The sequence below is a fragment of the Lycium ferocissimum genome, chromosome 2 (assembly GCF_029784015.1).
Source record: "Lycium ferocissimum isolate CSIRO_LF1 chromosome 2, AGI_CSIRO_Lferr_CH_V1, whole genome shotgun sequence".
NCBI classification, from domain to species: Eukaryota; Viridiplantae; Streptophyta; class Magnoliopsida; order Solanales; family Solanaceae; genus Lycium; species Lycium ferocissimum.
Window position 1 is genome coordinate 68,816,185 of NC_081343.1, and position 19,060 is coordinate 68,835,244.

The following is a 19,060-nucleotide window of genomic DNA, read 5'->3' on the forward strand; positions in this document are numbered from 1 at the left end:
TATCTAATATGGGTACCACAGCATATCAAGAGATCTTTTGTGGTTTTATTGTTCATTGTTACACTGAAAAGGTGTATCTGGTGCAACATCATAGTCCATAGATGTCAATTCAATCATAACATTTTTCCTTCCCAATAATTGTGTGGTCTACTATTTAGCAATTTATTCTATTGGATCATGCTACTTAAAAGCGTTAATTAAACGTTAAATGTGATCTAACCTTCCCCCTTTTTTGTTTGTTTGGAAGAACTACTGTTCTCATTACGTCTGTGTAATATATTGTTCTTTAGTACTACGTATTAATTAGCATCACATATGCTAATACTGTACGGTCTATGATGTTCAGTAGTTGCTTAAATTCATTTCAAACTGTCTAAATCCATATTATAATTCTTTATCTGTTTTCTTCATTCTAGATGTTAGGTCAAATAAAATTTATGTATTTATTTTGCCTTTTCTTTTCCAATTATCTGATGTACAAGGATGCTCGAAATTGTAATCAAGGCCAGGGTTCCAACATAATCTTGAAAATTTATCCCAATTGCAGCAGTGCCTATGTAAATGGGCCGAAGAAGAATAGGACTGGATTGCAGTTAGGTCCATGCCCACTACTAATATTTGGGCCAAATTAGCCCATCTTGATCCTAATTTCCACTTGCATAAAGCCCAACAAACGAATAAAAGCGTGAAGGGCCTATAAACCAATAACCAGATGATTTTCCGCCCAAGTCTCAAACATGCCATAGAAATGGTATCAGAAGATCATGAAAGTATTTGAGAGTAGATCCAACTTCCAAGAACCGATGATGTGCTTTGCATTTCATATATAGTACAAATGAACTACTCCCTCCGTCTCATATTACTTGCCACTTTCCTTTTTGTACGCCCCTTAAGAAAACATAAATAAAAAATGTATTTTACTATCTTACTCCTATCTCTCTCAAATAAATACATTCTAAATCATTATGGACTATTTTCAAGAACATTTAATATATAGTAAGGATAAGATGGAAAAGATTTAATTAATTTTATCTTGGTTCTGTAAATGAACAAACAATTTGGAACATATATTTTTAGTAATGTGGCCAAATAATATAAAACGGAGGGAGTATGTAAGAAAGGAGATCTAGCTTTGCTTTTTAACACATTGCATACTCCACTGATCGTCTAAAAAGGAATAGTGCATTAAGTTCGGAATATGAGAGTAATATATATTGTTCCAGATAATTAAGGATTTATGTTCGGAAAAGCTGAATTATTAAGGTTACCATTTTGACTAGTGGAATGATATTCTTGACCATATACTCTAACACATTGATTTTGTTGAAATTTTATGGTTGACCTATAATAATACTAGTAATTGTAAGCGTGTTGATACGACGCGAGTTGGTCTAATTTGAATAACTTTTAGCCACAATACAAAATTACTCTGCAGTTCTATATCAGATTGAAAACTTGAAAATGCTTCAATTGATATCTAAATCGTCCGAAAATTTTCAACTTGTGGCAATAGTAATGAAGTTAATTCGCTCTCCTACATTTGTACATGTCAATTTCTTGGAGTATTGGTGCTTATATCACTTCTCAATGATACGACAAAGTTGGCTTTTTTTCCTGCTGTACTAAACTTGTAAGCACACGATTGCTTTAAATGTTTTTGGAGTTGCAACTGCAAGCATCAAATGCTAAAAGGTGGCGAGTAATTTCTCTAACAAATAGGTGTGATGATGTTGCAATTGTCATGGTGGTATTAAAATCCTCAATAAAACTCCATTTGACTTAATCCCAACTTCCATTAATTTGATCACTCTATAAATTTGTCCCAACTTTCTTACCATCTAACTTGTGGTACCATTAGTATTTATGTTCAGGTTTTCCACTTATCAAACTGCCGTCCATCAACAAAGTGAATCCTAAATTTTCTGCCAAAAATGTGGGAAATGAGAACTCTTTGAGAATCGCCAGCCGTTGGATTTTGTAATTTTAGTTGTGGAGTTGAATAAACAAACCTTCAAAAAATAAATTTAAGAGTGAGTTATGCAATTTGATCAACTATAGAAGGCTGCTTGACTTATTTTTTAAGTTAGTAATTTTACTTATTTATACTTTTTTTAATACAATACTCGTTGGTGCTTTTACAAAAGGCAAAAAAAGGACCAAAGCACGTTAGGCTCGACATACACCTTTTAAATGATTATGGGAAATCATTATGGTTGGACAGCAATGCCCCTTTCTTATGCTTTAGCAAAAAAAAAAAAAAAATCAATTTTTAAATCCTTTTTTCTATAGAGAGTCCTCGAAGGGAACAAATGGATGAAATTCAGTTTCATTTATATATGAAGGATGAAAGTCATAATCATTCCCACTCAACTAACCAGATTAAAATACGTTCACAATGAATTAGTCATTGGTCTAAAAGCTTTGTGGAGTACCACAACCATTTTTAAATTTAACGACGAATTCTAATTAATCAAAATGACAAGTGGTATAAGTTTTTATTTTAATGTCACTTTAGAAAACCGACGTTGAACATAACCTTATTGAAAGATTTTTTATGAATAATAAAATTGTTGCGCCTCATGGTATTGAAAACTGAACACAACAAAAGGAGCCCGTGTTAGATAGTATTAGGCAGTTGCCGTCACGGAGAATGATTAAATTGAACTACTCTCGACTTTTGGCACATCAAATGTATAAATAATAAAACAAAGTTGTCAACAACCCAGATTTGATGCTTTCCAATCTGTTCTTTTCTTTCTTTTTATTTTTGTATATAATTCGGAGTGGAGACCTATGAATCTATCTGTCTACATCCTTACTCGCAACTTAATTCTTTTTCTTCTTTTTTCAATATTATTTTTTATGAAACTGGGCAAGCCTAGTGATGGGGAAAGGGGAAAGAACTAAGAAGAAGCAGAGGGGACATTTCCTAAAATTTAACGAACTTAAGTTATATACTTTAAAAGATTTAAGATACTGTTAGTTTAAATTTTTTCATACTACCACGATAAATTATTATCTATCATTAAGATTTATCCTTTTATAGAGTTTTACTTGTAAGTACTTTTTAGTGATTTGACTGTGTTAAATATATTTTCTACACCAACATGCATAAAACTCAAATTTTTAAATACTATTTTAAGCAGCTTAGTGTGAAGTTAGGGACCCTGAGTTGTACTTCACGACTCTTAACACTAATTTCATTGGTTTGTGAAGGGACAAGTTTCCCTAGAAGATGCAATCAGTTGCTAGGCCAAATAAATTCAAAGATGATCAATTAAACACTCTTCACCAAAAATTATAATGTGTATAAATTAAATATTATATTTTGATATATACTTATTAAATTTGGAATATCCTAAACTAAATTTTGGACTTCACCATTAGGAGCAATGACAATAAAAGTAACCAAAACAACTAGCCATCTATGTGGACACTACTAGGCAACATTCAAAAATGTAGTAGCACTAGTATGACTCCATTTTTCAAAATGCAGTTGTTGAATCAATACTACCCAATGCAAGGCATTTAAATTTTGTCGGCCGACGGATGAAATACTAAAGTAGTATTTATAGTTAATTTTGTTTTTTTCTTTGAAAAATGTAGCATGTTACATTAAGTTCAATGCATTATCTGGAAAATATAGTGAGTGTAATGATATTGCGTACCTACTAATTCAAATTTCCAACAACACGAAATGGAGAAGCAAAGTACACACTAGAACAACCATTATTCACCTGAAACCCAACTTTCTAGTTTCTCGTATGAGTTACATAAATTGTAACTTTACTAAAGGAAATTTTCAAAACTGTATTAGCTTCTCGTTACAAATCCAGAGCTTGGAGCAGGTTTATGCCTTCTCATACTATGACTATATTAACTCAATCAGAACTCCTCACTGTACAACAAACATAATCCAAACAAAACAAAAAAAAAGTAGAAATAATTAATCCAAACAAAATTAGTAAAAATGGAAGACCAAGATAATTTGTGATCAACCTTAATCACAACAAATTGGACATCGAATAAGCCCATTCTCATTGCAATCTGGACATCGTTGGAAGCCATATTCGTCTTCATCAAATTCTTCTTCTTCTTCGTCTTCTTCGTACTCTGCTTCATAATAAATTTTACAACTCCCCGAACATGTCTCACAAGGTACAAATCTAATATCTCCACAGGCTTCACAATTACAACCACCAATAACACCACCATCCTCATTTCTCTCACAATTTTCTACAAATTTCTCAAGTTTCCCATCTTCGTTCATTTGCCGTATTTTATCAGCTCCACCAATGTATTTTTTCCCCAAAAATATCCTAGGCAATCCCCCTCCACTGTATTCATTTCCTAGTAATTCTTTCAACTCTTCCTTGAACCCCGAATGCATCGATACATCTCTCTCGTCGATTTTCACACCTAGTCCCTTTAAAATCACTCGAACGTGACAACAATCCTCGTATGTTTTCCTCACACCTCTTAGGCTTGTGAAATAAACAACAAGTTTATCTTTGCTGACCTTGTACTCTGTTACTTTCTTCACATCCTTTATCTCCAATGAATCTTCCTTGTCGGTAGCCTGCTGGTTTTCAGTTATTAACGGTTTAAGGTGAAATGGATTTGCTGGCGGGAGATCTTCTAATGCTTTTCTGAATGTAGAAATCACTTCAGGTTCAAATTCAGACACGATAGAAGAATCGTTTGAATTTGAGTTCGTTTCATTTTCAGCTATCTGAGCCGAGGTTCTATCAGAAACAACCTCGTCTGCGTACACATTACCCTCTCCAGACCCCACTTGTGGGATTACACTGGGTACATTGTTGTTTTCATTTTCAGCTAGTTCCTCCCACAATGGCTTTGGGGAACCTTCAATGTGATCTTTAACTCTAGGAGTAGGTAGATCATATTGAGAATTAACTGGATTTGTTGAAACATGGAAGGAAAAACTACGAACATGATGAACAGGTTTAAGAGGACTAGAGTCTTCAAGACCTTCCATTAATTCCCAAGTATTGATAGTTTCTGGTTCACCAGGTGGAGTTCTAATGGGGGTTTTTGGAACTACTTTAGGGATTTTCTCATTGATCATTTCGGACCAGGTTTTAGCCTCGATTAATCCCATAGCAAACTCTTCTTTGCAACTCTTCACTTCATCAAAGTCCCCAAAAGAAGATCTATTATCATCTTTGATAGATTGACTTTGGTTGAGTGGATCAAGCTTTAAAGATCCTAACGTGGATGAAGTGAGAGCCACCATATGGTAATTATCATCGTGCATTGAGTAGCTCCGGCGAACCGGTGAACAGGGTGCCCGACATTTGTGACATACTTTTGGCTTTGAAGTTGCACAACCCATTATTGCAGAAATTGAGTTAGGGAAGAAAAAAGTACACTTTATACTAAAAGTGGTTGGTTAAGGAAATCAATCAAAATGGTATTTTTATGTGGGAAGAAGCGATTAGAAGAACATTCTTAGATGATTGAGGTGGGTGGTGTAATGGGATTGGGTTTAGATTTCAAGATTAAGCAACCAAATCGAGGAATTAAAAATGGGGGGAAATTGTAACCCTCAAGACAGATTAATAATAGCTCTAAAATTAAAAAAAAATTAAGAGAAGAGAATTACTGGAATCGATGAAGGAAAGAGAGAGTGGATGATTCTGTTCACTGAAAAACAGGGCACGCTGTTTTTTCCATCAAAGGAAAGCCACACAGATCAAATCTTTTGATTTGTTTTTCTAAATAGAAGTTGGAATAAAACCATAATTAATGTAACGACAAAAAATCTCAATGGGCTAATTAAAACCTTAACTTAGATGTTACGTCAGAAAGCAAAAATCTCGCATTGATCAGAGGATGATGAATAAGATGAGCAAAGGACAACCAAACAGTCGATGCCAAAAAACTAAAAGAATGGGAAAAAGGAAGAAGAAATTAAGAAAAGGCTAAGTCAAAAGAAGAGGGCGAAAAACAGAAAAATCCTTTCAACGGTTCCATTGCATCACATTTCTTTCTCCTTTCCCCACTAGTCCCAATTCTCTTTTTATCTCTCTCTAGAAAGATTAATGTCTTAATCAAAAGGCCAGCAAAGAATGGACAAAATCTAAAAACGACCCCGTCAGTGGGTAGACGAATAGTAGAAGAAATAATCAACCTTTCTGTTTTGGAAAAAGGGAAACGGCTAAGGCTGTGGTGTTGTTGGTGGAGCAGAAAATGGCTGCTATCTATAACTGATAAAATGAAGGGGATTGTGGTGGTTTGAATTTTGAGCCTTCGTAAAATATAACGTAAAAACTTGCGCACCTCAGTTTTATATATACCAACCTAATAAATAAATTTACTTTTATATACACTTCTGTCACTCACCCTATGCACTCCATTTAGGAAAAACTTTACAAGAGGCATAAATATGACATGGTATGTGAGGGAGTATTTTATTATAATTATATTGTGGGCCCCATCACTTTATGCTCTTCCTCCTCTTCCTTTCTTCTTCCACGTTTTTTGTCATTTCTCTTTCCTCTTTTTTCTCATTTTCTTTTTTTGCATCAATTTTAAAATCAATTCTATTATACGCAGATCAAATTTTTTTAAGATATTTTTCCGTTTTATTATTTATATTTTCCATTTTTTCTTAAAAATGGCTATCAGTTTTTACATTAATTTTTTTTGAGTGCCAAATATTTTTTTTTAAACTTGTACGGAGTTTAACTGATTTTTTAAGAAAAAATTGAAAAGGTAAATAATAAAACGAAAGAATATCTTAAAAAAATTGATCTACATATAATAGAATTGATTTTAAAATTGATGCAAAAAAAGAAAATGAGAAAAAAGAGAAAAGAGAAATGACAAAAAACGTGGAAGAAGAAAGCAAGAGGAGGAAGAGCATAAAGTGGTGGGACCCATAACATAATTATAATAAAATATTCCTACACATACCATGTCATATTTATGCCTCACACATTGTAAAGTTTTTCGCTAAAATTATGAGATTTGCTGAAACTATAGGTATATGACGGGTCCCACCCTTCCTGGGGACCACCTTAGTTCTAGTCTTTCAATTGCGTGTTGGCTCTTTGTTTTCTATTTCCTGGAAAAAAGGCTTTTAGCTCTCTAGAATGTAAGATGTCGGACTTTAGAATTCACGGACGGGGTCAGTGTCATGAATTTGTACGAATTATCGGTAAATTCTTTTGATTTATAAACCAAACTTCTAGACAAATTAGCTTAACCCTTTTGTTTGCAAGTTTCTACAATTAATTGTCTAAATAGTGTTCTAAAAACTTTTTTACTTGGGATTGACTGGATATAATCCAACCACTATTTCACAAAAAAAACGGAAAAACAAAGAACACTATACGAATATCTCACAGAACATATACGACACCGCTGTTAAGATTACACGGTTTAGCCAGTGAAGGTAATGAGCTAGCGACATGGCATAGTCAGCACACAACTTTGTGTTACTTGGATTATGATTAGGTGGAACAATGCTAAGTATGATTATAATGTAGCGTAGCCGTTTCCTTGACAATCTTCAATAACTATATTTAGCAAAAGTTTAAGCAAAGCAGCTACCAAATGACTCTCATGCTTTATGCTATGATTAACATAATATGTAAGTGATTTAATGTTAATACAGCAAAAATTGTCTTCAATTTATGCAAAAAAAATTATACGATTAAACTAGGAAAACCTTAACACAGAAATACCTCTGACTCAACAATTTGTTTTTGAAGCTAGTAATCAATATTGTTAATGAGGTGGCACTTTGTTACTCTGCTTATCCTTACCTAAGCTAATTATTATGGGTTATTTAGTGAAATAGAAAAAGGAAATGGAAATTCGTACGGACCTAAACAATAATTTTACAAATAATTTCGGAAGTGAGTATAAAAAGGCGAGTTGCACAAAATAATAGGAGGTAAGTTCACATAGACGTGAAATTCCGTCAATTACGTAGAGTTGTTTTAACCAAGGCCGAGCACCTGAGATTCAAGAATTTCAGTAATTTTGTTTAATAACGATGATTTTTTGATAGCATAGTTTCAAACATTCTTTGGTATATTTACTAACCTACTTTTTTTTTTTAGTACAAGTAGCTAATGGTGTACTATAACTTTTTACTATTGTCCATTATCCCTAAATTTTGAAAAGGTCTTTTTAAAATTATATAAGGTCACTAGAGGAAGTGGCCAGGCAATGACATCCGATAGTACTGATTTGTGCACCCAAATGAAACAAAAAAATCTTATTAAGGTAGGGAGCCATCTCTATGATCTTGCATAAGTTGCCGGGTCTTCAAAAGAAAATCTTCCTACCGAAAGGGTTCTCCATTATTCAATCCTATTTTCAGTCGTACGAATATATTTTTTGTTTTGTAAAATGTTCCTCTGGTTAAATCAATAAATCGTTTCATATTGCTTAAGATTGAAGTGTAATTGTTATTCATCTCGTAAAATAAAAGCTAACACTGTAATAGATCTTAATAATATGCATTATACTTTTAAATGTTGTTATCAAATTTGATTCTTGTATTGGGAACATGAAAATGGTTTCAAGTTTTATTTCAAATAGTATGCCAAAAACATAGTTAGAAGATTTGGAATCTTCAATAGTCACGAGACGCATGGTACATGAGGCGAGAATTAGAAATTATATATCAGAACTTGTGGATTTTCAGTGGGGTAAATTCTTGATTCCTCTTTTGCCCATGATGCTAAAGGCAAACCAACTTTTTTGGGGGGCTTGTGGCCTTGTCAAGTAAGCAAAGAAAAGCGGCACTGCTAGCTATTTAACAGTGGAAAGAGACAGAGAGAAAGAGACGATGTGTGTTCAATAACAGATATGGAGAGAAGCCATTGATCCGAAATTGAAATGCCATCATTTACCATCACAACGAAACTACACGCGCACTCTTCACTCTTTTGATAATCGCCTTGCCCGCATTTTGAACCCGAAACCTAATGGTTATTAACTCACTTTATCAATTATTAGGTCATACCTTTCGGTGCTACTAATTAGTAGTAATATATTACTTCCGTTGGCTTGTATTTCGCATTTGCTTAAAAAAAAAATTGATTACTCTCTAAATTCTCTTTTACGGTTCTTCAAAGATTAACTTTGCACTCACCTTAAAAAATTATTTATTAAGTATTTATTTTATTAAGTTGCTTTTATTATCTGTGCTTTGGAAATCTAAATTTGACTACTGGTACTCTAATGGTTACTTAATGATAAGAGTAAAATTGGCAAAAAATCTCCCTTGGTTTACTAAAATGGAAAAGTAAATTATGTTTAGTATACTAGACTAGTAAAAGGGAATGAAAGAAGTAATTGTTTATTTAATAAATTACCTATACTTACTATACTTTTGAAATCTAAAGTTGACTATTAATACTTCAATAAGTTTCAGAAGCATTATTTAATGATAAAAGTATAATTAGCAAATTATAATTAATTCTCTCTTAATTTACTACATAAATAAACTTAAGTGGAAAGCTTATTTTAATGAATTGGACAATTTATTTCTATCTTAATCTATTTTGTAGTACTATCTTTGTCACGATTTTGGACCTCAGAACCTGTGATGGACCATCTAAAAATAAGTATACAACGATGGAGTACCTTATCTAAATGAAGAGACAAAATTAACTTATTCATGTACCATTGTACTAAGAAAATATCTGATACCTTATCCTTTAGATAACATTGTCTCTATTTTTTTTTTCTGCTTTCAGATAGTTGTAGAGTCAAAATTTGTTGAAGATGTAAATGCAAAAAGATGCCCATTATACCATTGATTCCGACGAAACATAACATATTCATAATACACAAAATTGACTTTCTAAATCTCTAGATAGTTACAAATTTCCAATCTGTGCACTGTGAACATGTTAAGTACTAAATCTCTAGATAGTTTTATCACACATCATAAATTTTTGGTTTATAGTTCTATAAGACATTAGACGAAGGAAAAATCATATAGTGTGACTTTATTTTTGCCTTCCAATTCTAAATAGGCATATGGAGACATTAAAGGAGGGGACGACAATGGCAGAGCTACAATTGAAGTTATTGATTTAACATAATTACGCTTTGGTCCATAAACTTAACTAATATGGATAAAAAAAATTATCGACAATCTAATTAGCAAAAAAGATTGTAATACAAAATTATAAATTATAAATTTTGGATCCGCCCACGAGGAATGGGGCATTACTAGCAACAGTTGGTTATGGAGGAGATCGAGAGCTGCAAGTTAGTGTTAGTTACTCCCATCCCAATCCCTTATTTCCCAATTGAAGTGGGTACGAATTAGTAATTACTAGAGCAAGGCCAGTGAAATTAATTGCTGTTTTCTCCTTCATTTACAGCAAGGAAAACACGTGCATTTGTGCATGGCAATTGCAGCTTCCTCCTCAGTTCTAATCCTCTTTATTTCTGTCTCACACTACTACACATGGAATTGGGGATATGTCCTTCCACTTTATGGCACGTGGACCCTTTTAATGTCTAACGATTTACTACCAAAGTGGCTTGAGAATTAGTAATTTGTATATGAAGTATTTTAAAAAAATTAAATCTTCATGATTGCAAATAATCTAATATCATGACATCCCGTAAATGCAGATGCCACTAGCAGCTTCACTATTAGATTGCAAAAAAATTCCATTTAAGCAAAAAAATACGAGAAAACGATTTTTCTTTCTCGAAATTCGTGACATTGAAACATTGATCATGCTTAGAATCATAATGTATTTAACAAAATAATTAAAAACTTCATAGTAAAGTATCTTGATCGAACCTTGTTGTAGGGTTGTTTGAATCGAGTTGTACGTCGCTTTTTTTCGAAATTCAACCTTCGAATCTTGTTCCTTGACTTGAATATACCGAGAATCTTGACTTTTGGGATGAAATTTGAAGCGGAATGTCGGTTTTTAGAAAGTGGGCACATGGGTTTTTGGCCTTTAATGGCGTTAACAACTTAAAAAAATGGGGGTGGGGGACCAGTGGTGGGGGAATGTCTGATGGTTGGCTATTTAACACCTCTAACGCAGTAATTTCATATGTTATGGAATAATGCAGTAAATTCCTGCGTTAAAGGAGTTAACCGTGCCGTTACGGTTAATTACTTTAACTCAGGAATTTCCTGCGTTAAAAGTACTTTGGTATCAATTTTTTTGTTGGGTTATTTTAGTTCACTTTGTCTTTTATTGGGTCATTTAGGTTCCCGACTCCATGAAATTGGGTATATGTCCTTCCACTTTACGGCACGTGGACCCTTTTAATGTCTAACGATTTACTACCAAAGTGTCTTGAGAATTAGTAATTCATATAAAATGTTTATTTTTATAAAATTAAATCTTCATGATTGCAAATAATCATTTAATATCATGACATCCCGTAAATGCAGATGCCACTAGCAGCTTCACTATTAGGTTGTCTCTCTTTTTTTCCTTTGCCTTTTCACCGTTACTGACAAGAAAGATTAAAGGGGAAAAGGATATGATAAGAAATATTTGGTGCAGTTCATTAAGTACAACCATTAATATATGGTGTACTAGCAGCTGCTGCATATTTATTTTCTTTCCCAGAAGAACTTCGTGCATTTAAAACTAGTGGAAATGATTAAGCAAACTCATCTTTTGGCTTTGCTTCTTTCTTCTCCCCCGAAGGTTTTTTGGATTCATTCCCAAAAAATTGCAGTTGTATACGCTAACTTATAAGAATGCATGTACTAATATTTTCATTTTTGTATACGCTAACTTATAAGAATGCATGTACTAATATTTTCATTTTTCATATCAATTTATGTGACACTGTTTGACTATATATAAAATTTAAAAAAGAGAAAAAGACTTTTGAAACTTATATTTAGTCTAAAATAAGTTATAAAGATATGAATAACCATAAATTATCTAATTAACGGATTTTTTTTGGAGGAAGACTTATTATTATGGGCTTATGGCTGCGGCGGCAGAAGACGTGACTGCAGGCTGCAACTATGATAAATCGGAAAAGGGTCAAATATACCCCTGTACTATTGAAAAAGGGTCAAATATACCCCTTATATCTTTGAGTTAAATATCCCCTCATTGCTATCTTATTGTCTCAAATATACCTTTACTCCGTTAAAAAACATTCTATCCTACGTGGCAGTGACATTTGATGAGGTGGATGTCACGTGACATTGCCACCTCATCACCCCAAACCCATTTTACTCCTCCCCTCCTCCACCACTAAAATTTCCTATGCCCAAAAAGCCCACTTTCAGAATCGGAGTTTGGCCATGGCTGCTTTGCCTCCAATTCCTATAAAGCAATGCTAGCTAAAGATATTGTGTGGCAGCACTACTACTATTTGGACTCCTCAAGTTCCATATTATTTCCAGCGGGGATTAACTGGTTCTATTTCGCTAAAGCTTTTATCTTTCTAAGTTAATCATGGTAATAGGTTATTGAGGTGCAACATTTTGGGGGAAACGGACGATGTGGGTTTTGAAGTGAGTAGTGCCATTAAAGACTATTTATTTGTTGGTTTTTTCAGAGAGTTGAGAGCCATGGTCTAGTTTCCTTGCGCATCGAGGAAGCACCTTTGTTATTTTTCTAGAGCTTGTAACTATATGACGGTAATAGTGGTAATTGTGGTGAGGGGATGAAAATTTTAGTGGTGGAAGAAGAGAGGAGTAAAATGGATTAGGGGTGATGAGGTGGCAATGACACGTGACATTCACCTCATTAAATGTCACTGCCACATAGGATAGGATGTTCAAGGTGGACAATATTAACGGAGGAAGGGTATATTTGCGCTAATAATATAACAACAAGGGTATATTTGGACTCAAAGTATAACGAAGGATATATTTGGCCCTTTTTAGGGCCTGTTTGGATTTTTTATTTTTTATTTTAAAGAATTTTTTGGTATGCTATGTGTCAATATTTCACTCTAACTTGAAAGCAAAATCAAGTTTTAAAATTCGTAAAAAAAAAAAAATCTCGCAAACTTTCAACATTGTTCAAATTTCACCTAATCCATATTCGTTACTTATACATCAAAAACAACGAATCATGACAGCTTAAAGTACTAGTACCTGTGGACAAAATACCCAGCTGCTTGAAAATTTTCAGCAAAATCAATAGCTAACTAGCCACTAGGCAAGGTATTTCCGTAGATTACACTAGTTGGGAACGCATTAAGAGACGAGGCCTAAAAAGAAATACTACTATAGTAAAATTTCCATTTTTTCAGGGGAGATAAATTAAAATAAAACTAAGATCCTTGACCAAATAATCATATGGTTTAGTTAAGAAGAAGAGGTGTCCATTGACAATTCGGCGTAGATTATGGAAAGAATGTCGGTCTTTTTTCTGCTTAATGCTCTCTTTCTTCAACTTTACGTTCATGGCCTCCACTATGCCAGTCACGTATTGCCCTTTTATTATTTCTTTTATGCTATCTTTTTATTAAAGCGAGAGTAAGAATTGTATATTTTATTACAATCTGATTTTAATTAATAATACCGGTTTAGCTGTTTTAGTTAGGCTGAAGTTCTACATTTTATGATGGCTTGACCACCTCATTTTCTGAAATTAGACGTCATCCTCATACTAATAGGTGTATATATATATATATATATATTATATCCTTTTTAAATCACAAGAAGTGATTTTTAGTCATTTAAAGTCATTTAAATTTGATTCAAAATGAGCGACTTGTGTTGTCAAAAACTAAGAAAGTATATTTTTTTTTTATAATAAATGATCTGAGCGAAATTCTAAAAATAATCACTACTTGTTAATTAATGTTGAAAAGAGAGTAAAAGGATAATGTAGTCAATTAATTATCATTAAGTGATTTTCTGAACTGAGTATATCAAATCCTTAAAAATCACTCATTATAGATAAAAGGGAGTATTATTTAACGGCTATGGACAAATTTTCGGTGTCATAATCACAAGTATCTTTCGATACAAATTAAGAAGAGCTAGAGACACGTGCTCCTACAAGATATAGACAGCAGAAAGAGGAGGAAAAAAAATGAGGGGTAGGGAATCAATAAGGAATTGAGTATAATATCTCCTGCGTTTAAAATATACGAATCACTTTATTTTTTCCAAAATGAAAATATATAATAATTAAATAATTACAAATTTAGTAATTGAAAAGGAAGTGTATGTTACAAAAGGTCGTCCATTCCATTATATCACAGAAGGAGATCTTTTTATATTATAAAGATTTTATTGTTTAAACAAGTTTTTGTATAAATAAATCAAAGAAAGAGACACGAATATAACGTCTCAAATTACAAAGAGAGCGTTAGTGTTACAAATGACAACTCGGAGAGAGGTGTCTTTTTTTTTTTTTTTTTTTTTAGGGTACGTCCAAGGAGAGGTGTCTTAAATGTCTCATGTAAAAAAATACTATGTTACTAATAGATATATTTTGGGTGAAGTGTTTCCTAGGCTCCTTGTCTATTACAATTTAGACTATAGAGCATTGTTTTCAATTCAGAAATATGTTACTAAAAGATAGTACCATATTATATAGTCTTTACGCGGACCAAAATACGCAAGAGAATCCGTAAAGGCTCAAAAAGTCCAGGCCACAAACTGATGAAGCCACCCCCATGTGAAATATTTTTTGTTTGTAATTGTAAGATTACGACGTTTGGAAATCATTAAGGTTTGAATTTAAATGGCCAATATTAATTCTTCTTCTGGCAATCCGATTGTGACTTTACTCCGTCTCAATTTCTCATATTTTTACCTTTTTCAAGAGTCAATTGACGACAATTGCTTGAGTATATTAGGCATCAACAAAATTCATGTTTCGTAATAATGTATAGAGATTTAGTAAATTGCAAGAAGAATACTAGAGTTGTTTTCAAGAGAAAATTACACCATTAGTCACGGTATTAATTTTAAGCACGTAATTAGCATAGCTTCTAAAATTCTTCAAAAAGAAAACATTGTAAAAATATTGTACAGAAAAAATATCCCTTAAAATTAGGGACTCAGTTATATATTATTATCATTTATTATCTCTCTTTGGTAAAAGGCAAGTCCTTTATGACTGTTAATCTCTTTTGTTTAACCGATTAATACTTATATTTCTCATTTCTCTCTCTTCAACTAATACATCCTCATCTGCTATTACTCATCTCTCCATTCATCTCCATATTTTCTTCTTGCTTGCTTAGAGTTATGGAGGATTTACGCAAGGCCATATATATTTGATGCAGGAAGGGTTAGAACCATAGTAATCATCCACACGTACAATATACATAATATAATTTAGTATATAACGTATAATAAAATTATAAGAGGTGTATAAAAATTTAGATACAGTGTATAATTAAATTATAGTATAAAAATTTAGATACAGTGTATAATTAAATTATATGTATAAAAATTTAGATACAATGTATAATTAAATTATACGAGTTATATCTAATCTATTATAAAAGGTGTAATTAAATTATATGGATATTATTCTATGTATAACATTTTTATTATACTACATATCACACTCCATGTCCAGAAAGGCGCTATCAACACTGAAGTTATTGTACTAAATTGTGTTCAACATTCCATTTCTCATCGTGTTGAATTAAACACTTTGATTTTATTTTCCATGGATGAACAATGAAAGGAGGTTAGTTAGAATAAGAAGGAAGTAGAAAAGGTTTGAAAAAACGCTAGGAATTTCTTTTCATAGTAATAAATAAGTATGAAACTGTACAAAAGTAGTTATAAATATGAACGAAATTATAGGAATTTAAACATTTCACGTCTAAATGGTTCTATTATTCATAGTAATTGGTTTACTATAAAACTCTTAGCTGTCATATAATGTTAATTATTTTTACTTGTTATAAGTATGTAAATATTATTATATTATTATATACTTACGTTTTTTCCCCTTGTTTTTGTATTCCAAATCATGAACATTTATTACCAAGCCAAAAGACATCATTTTTATTTCCTCGAAACTCGATTGGAAATGAATTTAGGGAATTTTACATAAATGACTACACTTTGGGGGTTTAAAAATTGCCATAGCTACAGTTTCAATATTTACATTGCGTAGCTACAGTTTTCCCGCTGTATTCAAAAAATGACTCGCTGTATTCATAAAACGGCCTAGCTGTATTCATGAATACAGCGTATAAAAAAATTTCTAGATACACTAAAAATTAACAAAAAACACTCAAAAAAAAACTGAATACAAAACAATAAATGAATACAAGCTAAAAAATTAACCAAAAAAAATAACGAATACACTCAAATATTGAATACAAAAAATAAAATTGATTGTATTCATTTGTATATAGGTGTAAATTCACTCTATTCATTTGTATACAACATATTTCTTCAAAAAACGTGAAAAATATTGTATACAGTGTGCGTATACACAGATCTGGGAAAAAAAACTTTTGAAAAATATGTACACACAGATCTGGAAAAAAAACTTCCGGTCAAAAATTCCGATCAGATCTGTGTACACCTTCTTCTCCTTCACCTTCTTTTCTCCGTCATCATCACCGTCACCTTCAGATCTGAAAATCCCGATCAGATCTGAAAAATTCGAAGAAAATAATGCATTTTCCGATCAAAGGTGAAGAAGACGCCGGAAAAGGGAAAAAAGAGAAGAAGGTTGCTCCGTCGTGTCGGAGAAGAAGACGTCGGAGAGGTTCAGATCTGGTTTCGCCGAAGCTCCGGCGGTTTGGTGGTGGCCGGCGACGGAGTATGGGAGAAGATGGAAGAGAGAGAGATGAGAGGATTTGATTGGAAGTGAATAATGTGATTGATAGGGTATTTTATTTTGTATATATATATATTGCTATAAGTTGTATTTAACATATTATTATTTACTATGGGATGTAATTATTTTAAACTATAGCTACTAAATATAAATATGTAGTAATATTAGTTATGCTATGTAGTAATCCCATGAATTTATTCGTTTCTGCCAACGAATTGAATGCAAGAGCCCATGCAAACTATAAAATGGGCTTTGGGCCTAATGGTCCTTCTATTTCTTTGATAAGCCATTAACACCAACATACATCCCATTCATAACATTCGCTAGTTGTCACTTTTTGGAACAGTTGCAATAAATAACCTTCTTTTTATTTCTGTTGCAACTTATATACATTAAACCAAGGTCTAAATATTTATTTTGGTTAAACTGGAATTTAAAATTTTGTAAGTTATTACAAATGTTAAAAGATAGTCTAATATTTTGTCTAAAATTGAAACATATATCAGCAAACATTAGACTTGACTCTAGCGTTGTCCAGTAGATTAACTTTCGAAGGTTTATATTTGCACAGCTCTTAAAAATAAGGACAGAATTTAAGATTGTGAACTCTTGACTAATATCTGAAAGCCCGCCAGCTTACAGATCCAGTACTGTCTAAAGATACCCCAATTCCATAACCAACCCATTAACGCATTTCATTTCCTTCTTTTTATTCTTGTAGTTTTTTTTTTTTTGTCACAAATTTCTGTGCCCTGGAAATCTTTTTTATTTTTTTATTACATAGGGGAAGGGGAAATGGGGGAGGGAATTACAATGTGGGGATTCAAATCCTCACCAATAAGATAAAAGTTTAGGTAAAAATGATATGTTGAAGGAAAAAATTCCTGTTAGTGCCATGACATGAAAAAATCTATACTTATTTTATCGACTTATGTTTATCATTCTTCGTCTATTGAAAAATATGTTTAGGGAAACAAATGAGAGGAAAGGAAACTTGATGATAAATTGATTCTGAATAAGTAAACAAACATATGGGGAGTCTGTGGGGGTCACATGGACAGTACAGCCCACCAGCCCAATATGTGAGAGGAAATAAAAGAAAGAAATGAAACATGAAATTTGGAAGAGGCGAAAAAGGTGCTATGGAGCTGCCCAGAAAAATTCCAATATGCCATGTGAGAAGGAAGTATTAGGGCAAATCCAGTCATAAATATTAATAAGATCCATACAAGTCATCTCCACTGTAGTCATCTTTATGGTGACAAACTTGAACAATTAAATTTAGACGAGAAAGTAAAAAATTGAATTGATGATATATAAAAGCAGCAGTAAATGAGCGAAAGGGTACTGATAAGTGTCTCCATCCAGACATTGAAGCGTACCTCTTTCAAAATATTTAAGTAACTAATTTGGCTAATGTAGCGCCCATGGCCTAATGGATAAGGCGCTTGACTTCTAATCAAGCGATTGTGGGTTCGAGTCCCACTGGGCGTGCTTTTATTTTTGGAGCCGAGGACCTATCAGAAACAACCTCTCTATGGGGTAAGGTCACTCAGCCGCAAGAAAATTATGCAGAAATTTTATATGAAATGGTTTACATAATTTAACAAGAAAATATAACAAAATAGTAGCACTTGTTTACGACACATGTATCAAATTACTTTATCCATCAAAATTTAGAAGGAAAATATCAGCTCAGTATTTGCCAGACCATTCCCTTTCTTTTAGTTGGTACTAACAAATGACAGCAAACTAAGCCCGTTAACCGGTTTAATCGGAACCGGACCGGTAACCGGTTAGCGAACCGGCCGGTTTCCGGTTAAAAAACCGGAACCGTTTAATCGGTTCCGGTTTGAAACCTCAAACCGGAACCGGTCCGGTTAAAATGCTCCAAAACCTTTTTTTGTTTTTTATTTTTTGTATTATATATATATATATATATTATAGTAGTTATTAGTATATTGTAGGTATATTTACATATGTTATACAAGTTTATAAGTAAAGTTTAAATATTTACTGACTAACAGGCTAACAGCAAGTCAGCAATACAGAATATACGTGTATACATATATATATATTAAGTTATATGCTTAAGTTAACACTATATACTACATATACCTAAAATATAATAAGAATATACGTATATATATCAATATACCTAGGTTATATATATGTGTGTGTGTGTGTTTAAGTTATATATATACTATACATTATAAGTATATTCTTAGTATATTTTAGTTATTTTTCAAGTATATAACTTTCTAGTTTTTAATTTAAGTATATTCTTAGTATAT

At 32.5% G+C, this 19,060-nt stretch overlaps 1 protein-coding gene and 1 non-coding gene across 2 annotated transcripts; one reads left to right on the plus strand and one right to left on the minus strand.

Annotated features, from left to right (window-relative positions):
• Positions 1–3,711: 3,711 nt before the first annotated feature.
• Positions 3,712–6,295, minus strand: LOC132047105 (uncharacterized protein At3g28850-like). Its single transcript, XM_059438008.1, has one exon. The coding sequence runs from the start codon at positions 5,354–5,356 to the stop codon at positions 4,001–4,003; it is 1,356 nt and encodes a 451-aa protein (XP_059293991.1). The 5' UTR covers positions 5,357–6,295; the 3' UTR covers positions 3,712–4,000.
• An 11,892-nt stretch (positions 6,296–18,187) lies between these two features.
• Positions 18,188–18,260, plus strand: TRNAR-UCU (transfer RNA arginine (anticodon UCU)). The gene has a single exon. It is a non-coding gene; the product is annotated as a tRNA-Arg (tRNA).
• The last annotated feature ends 800 nt before the right edge of the window (positions 18,261–19,060 follow it).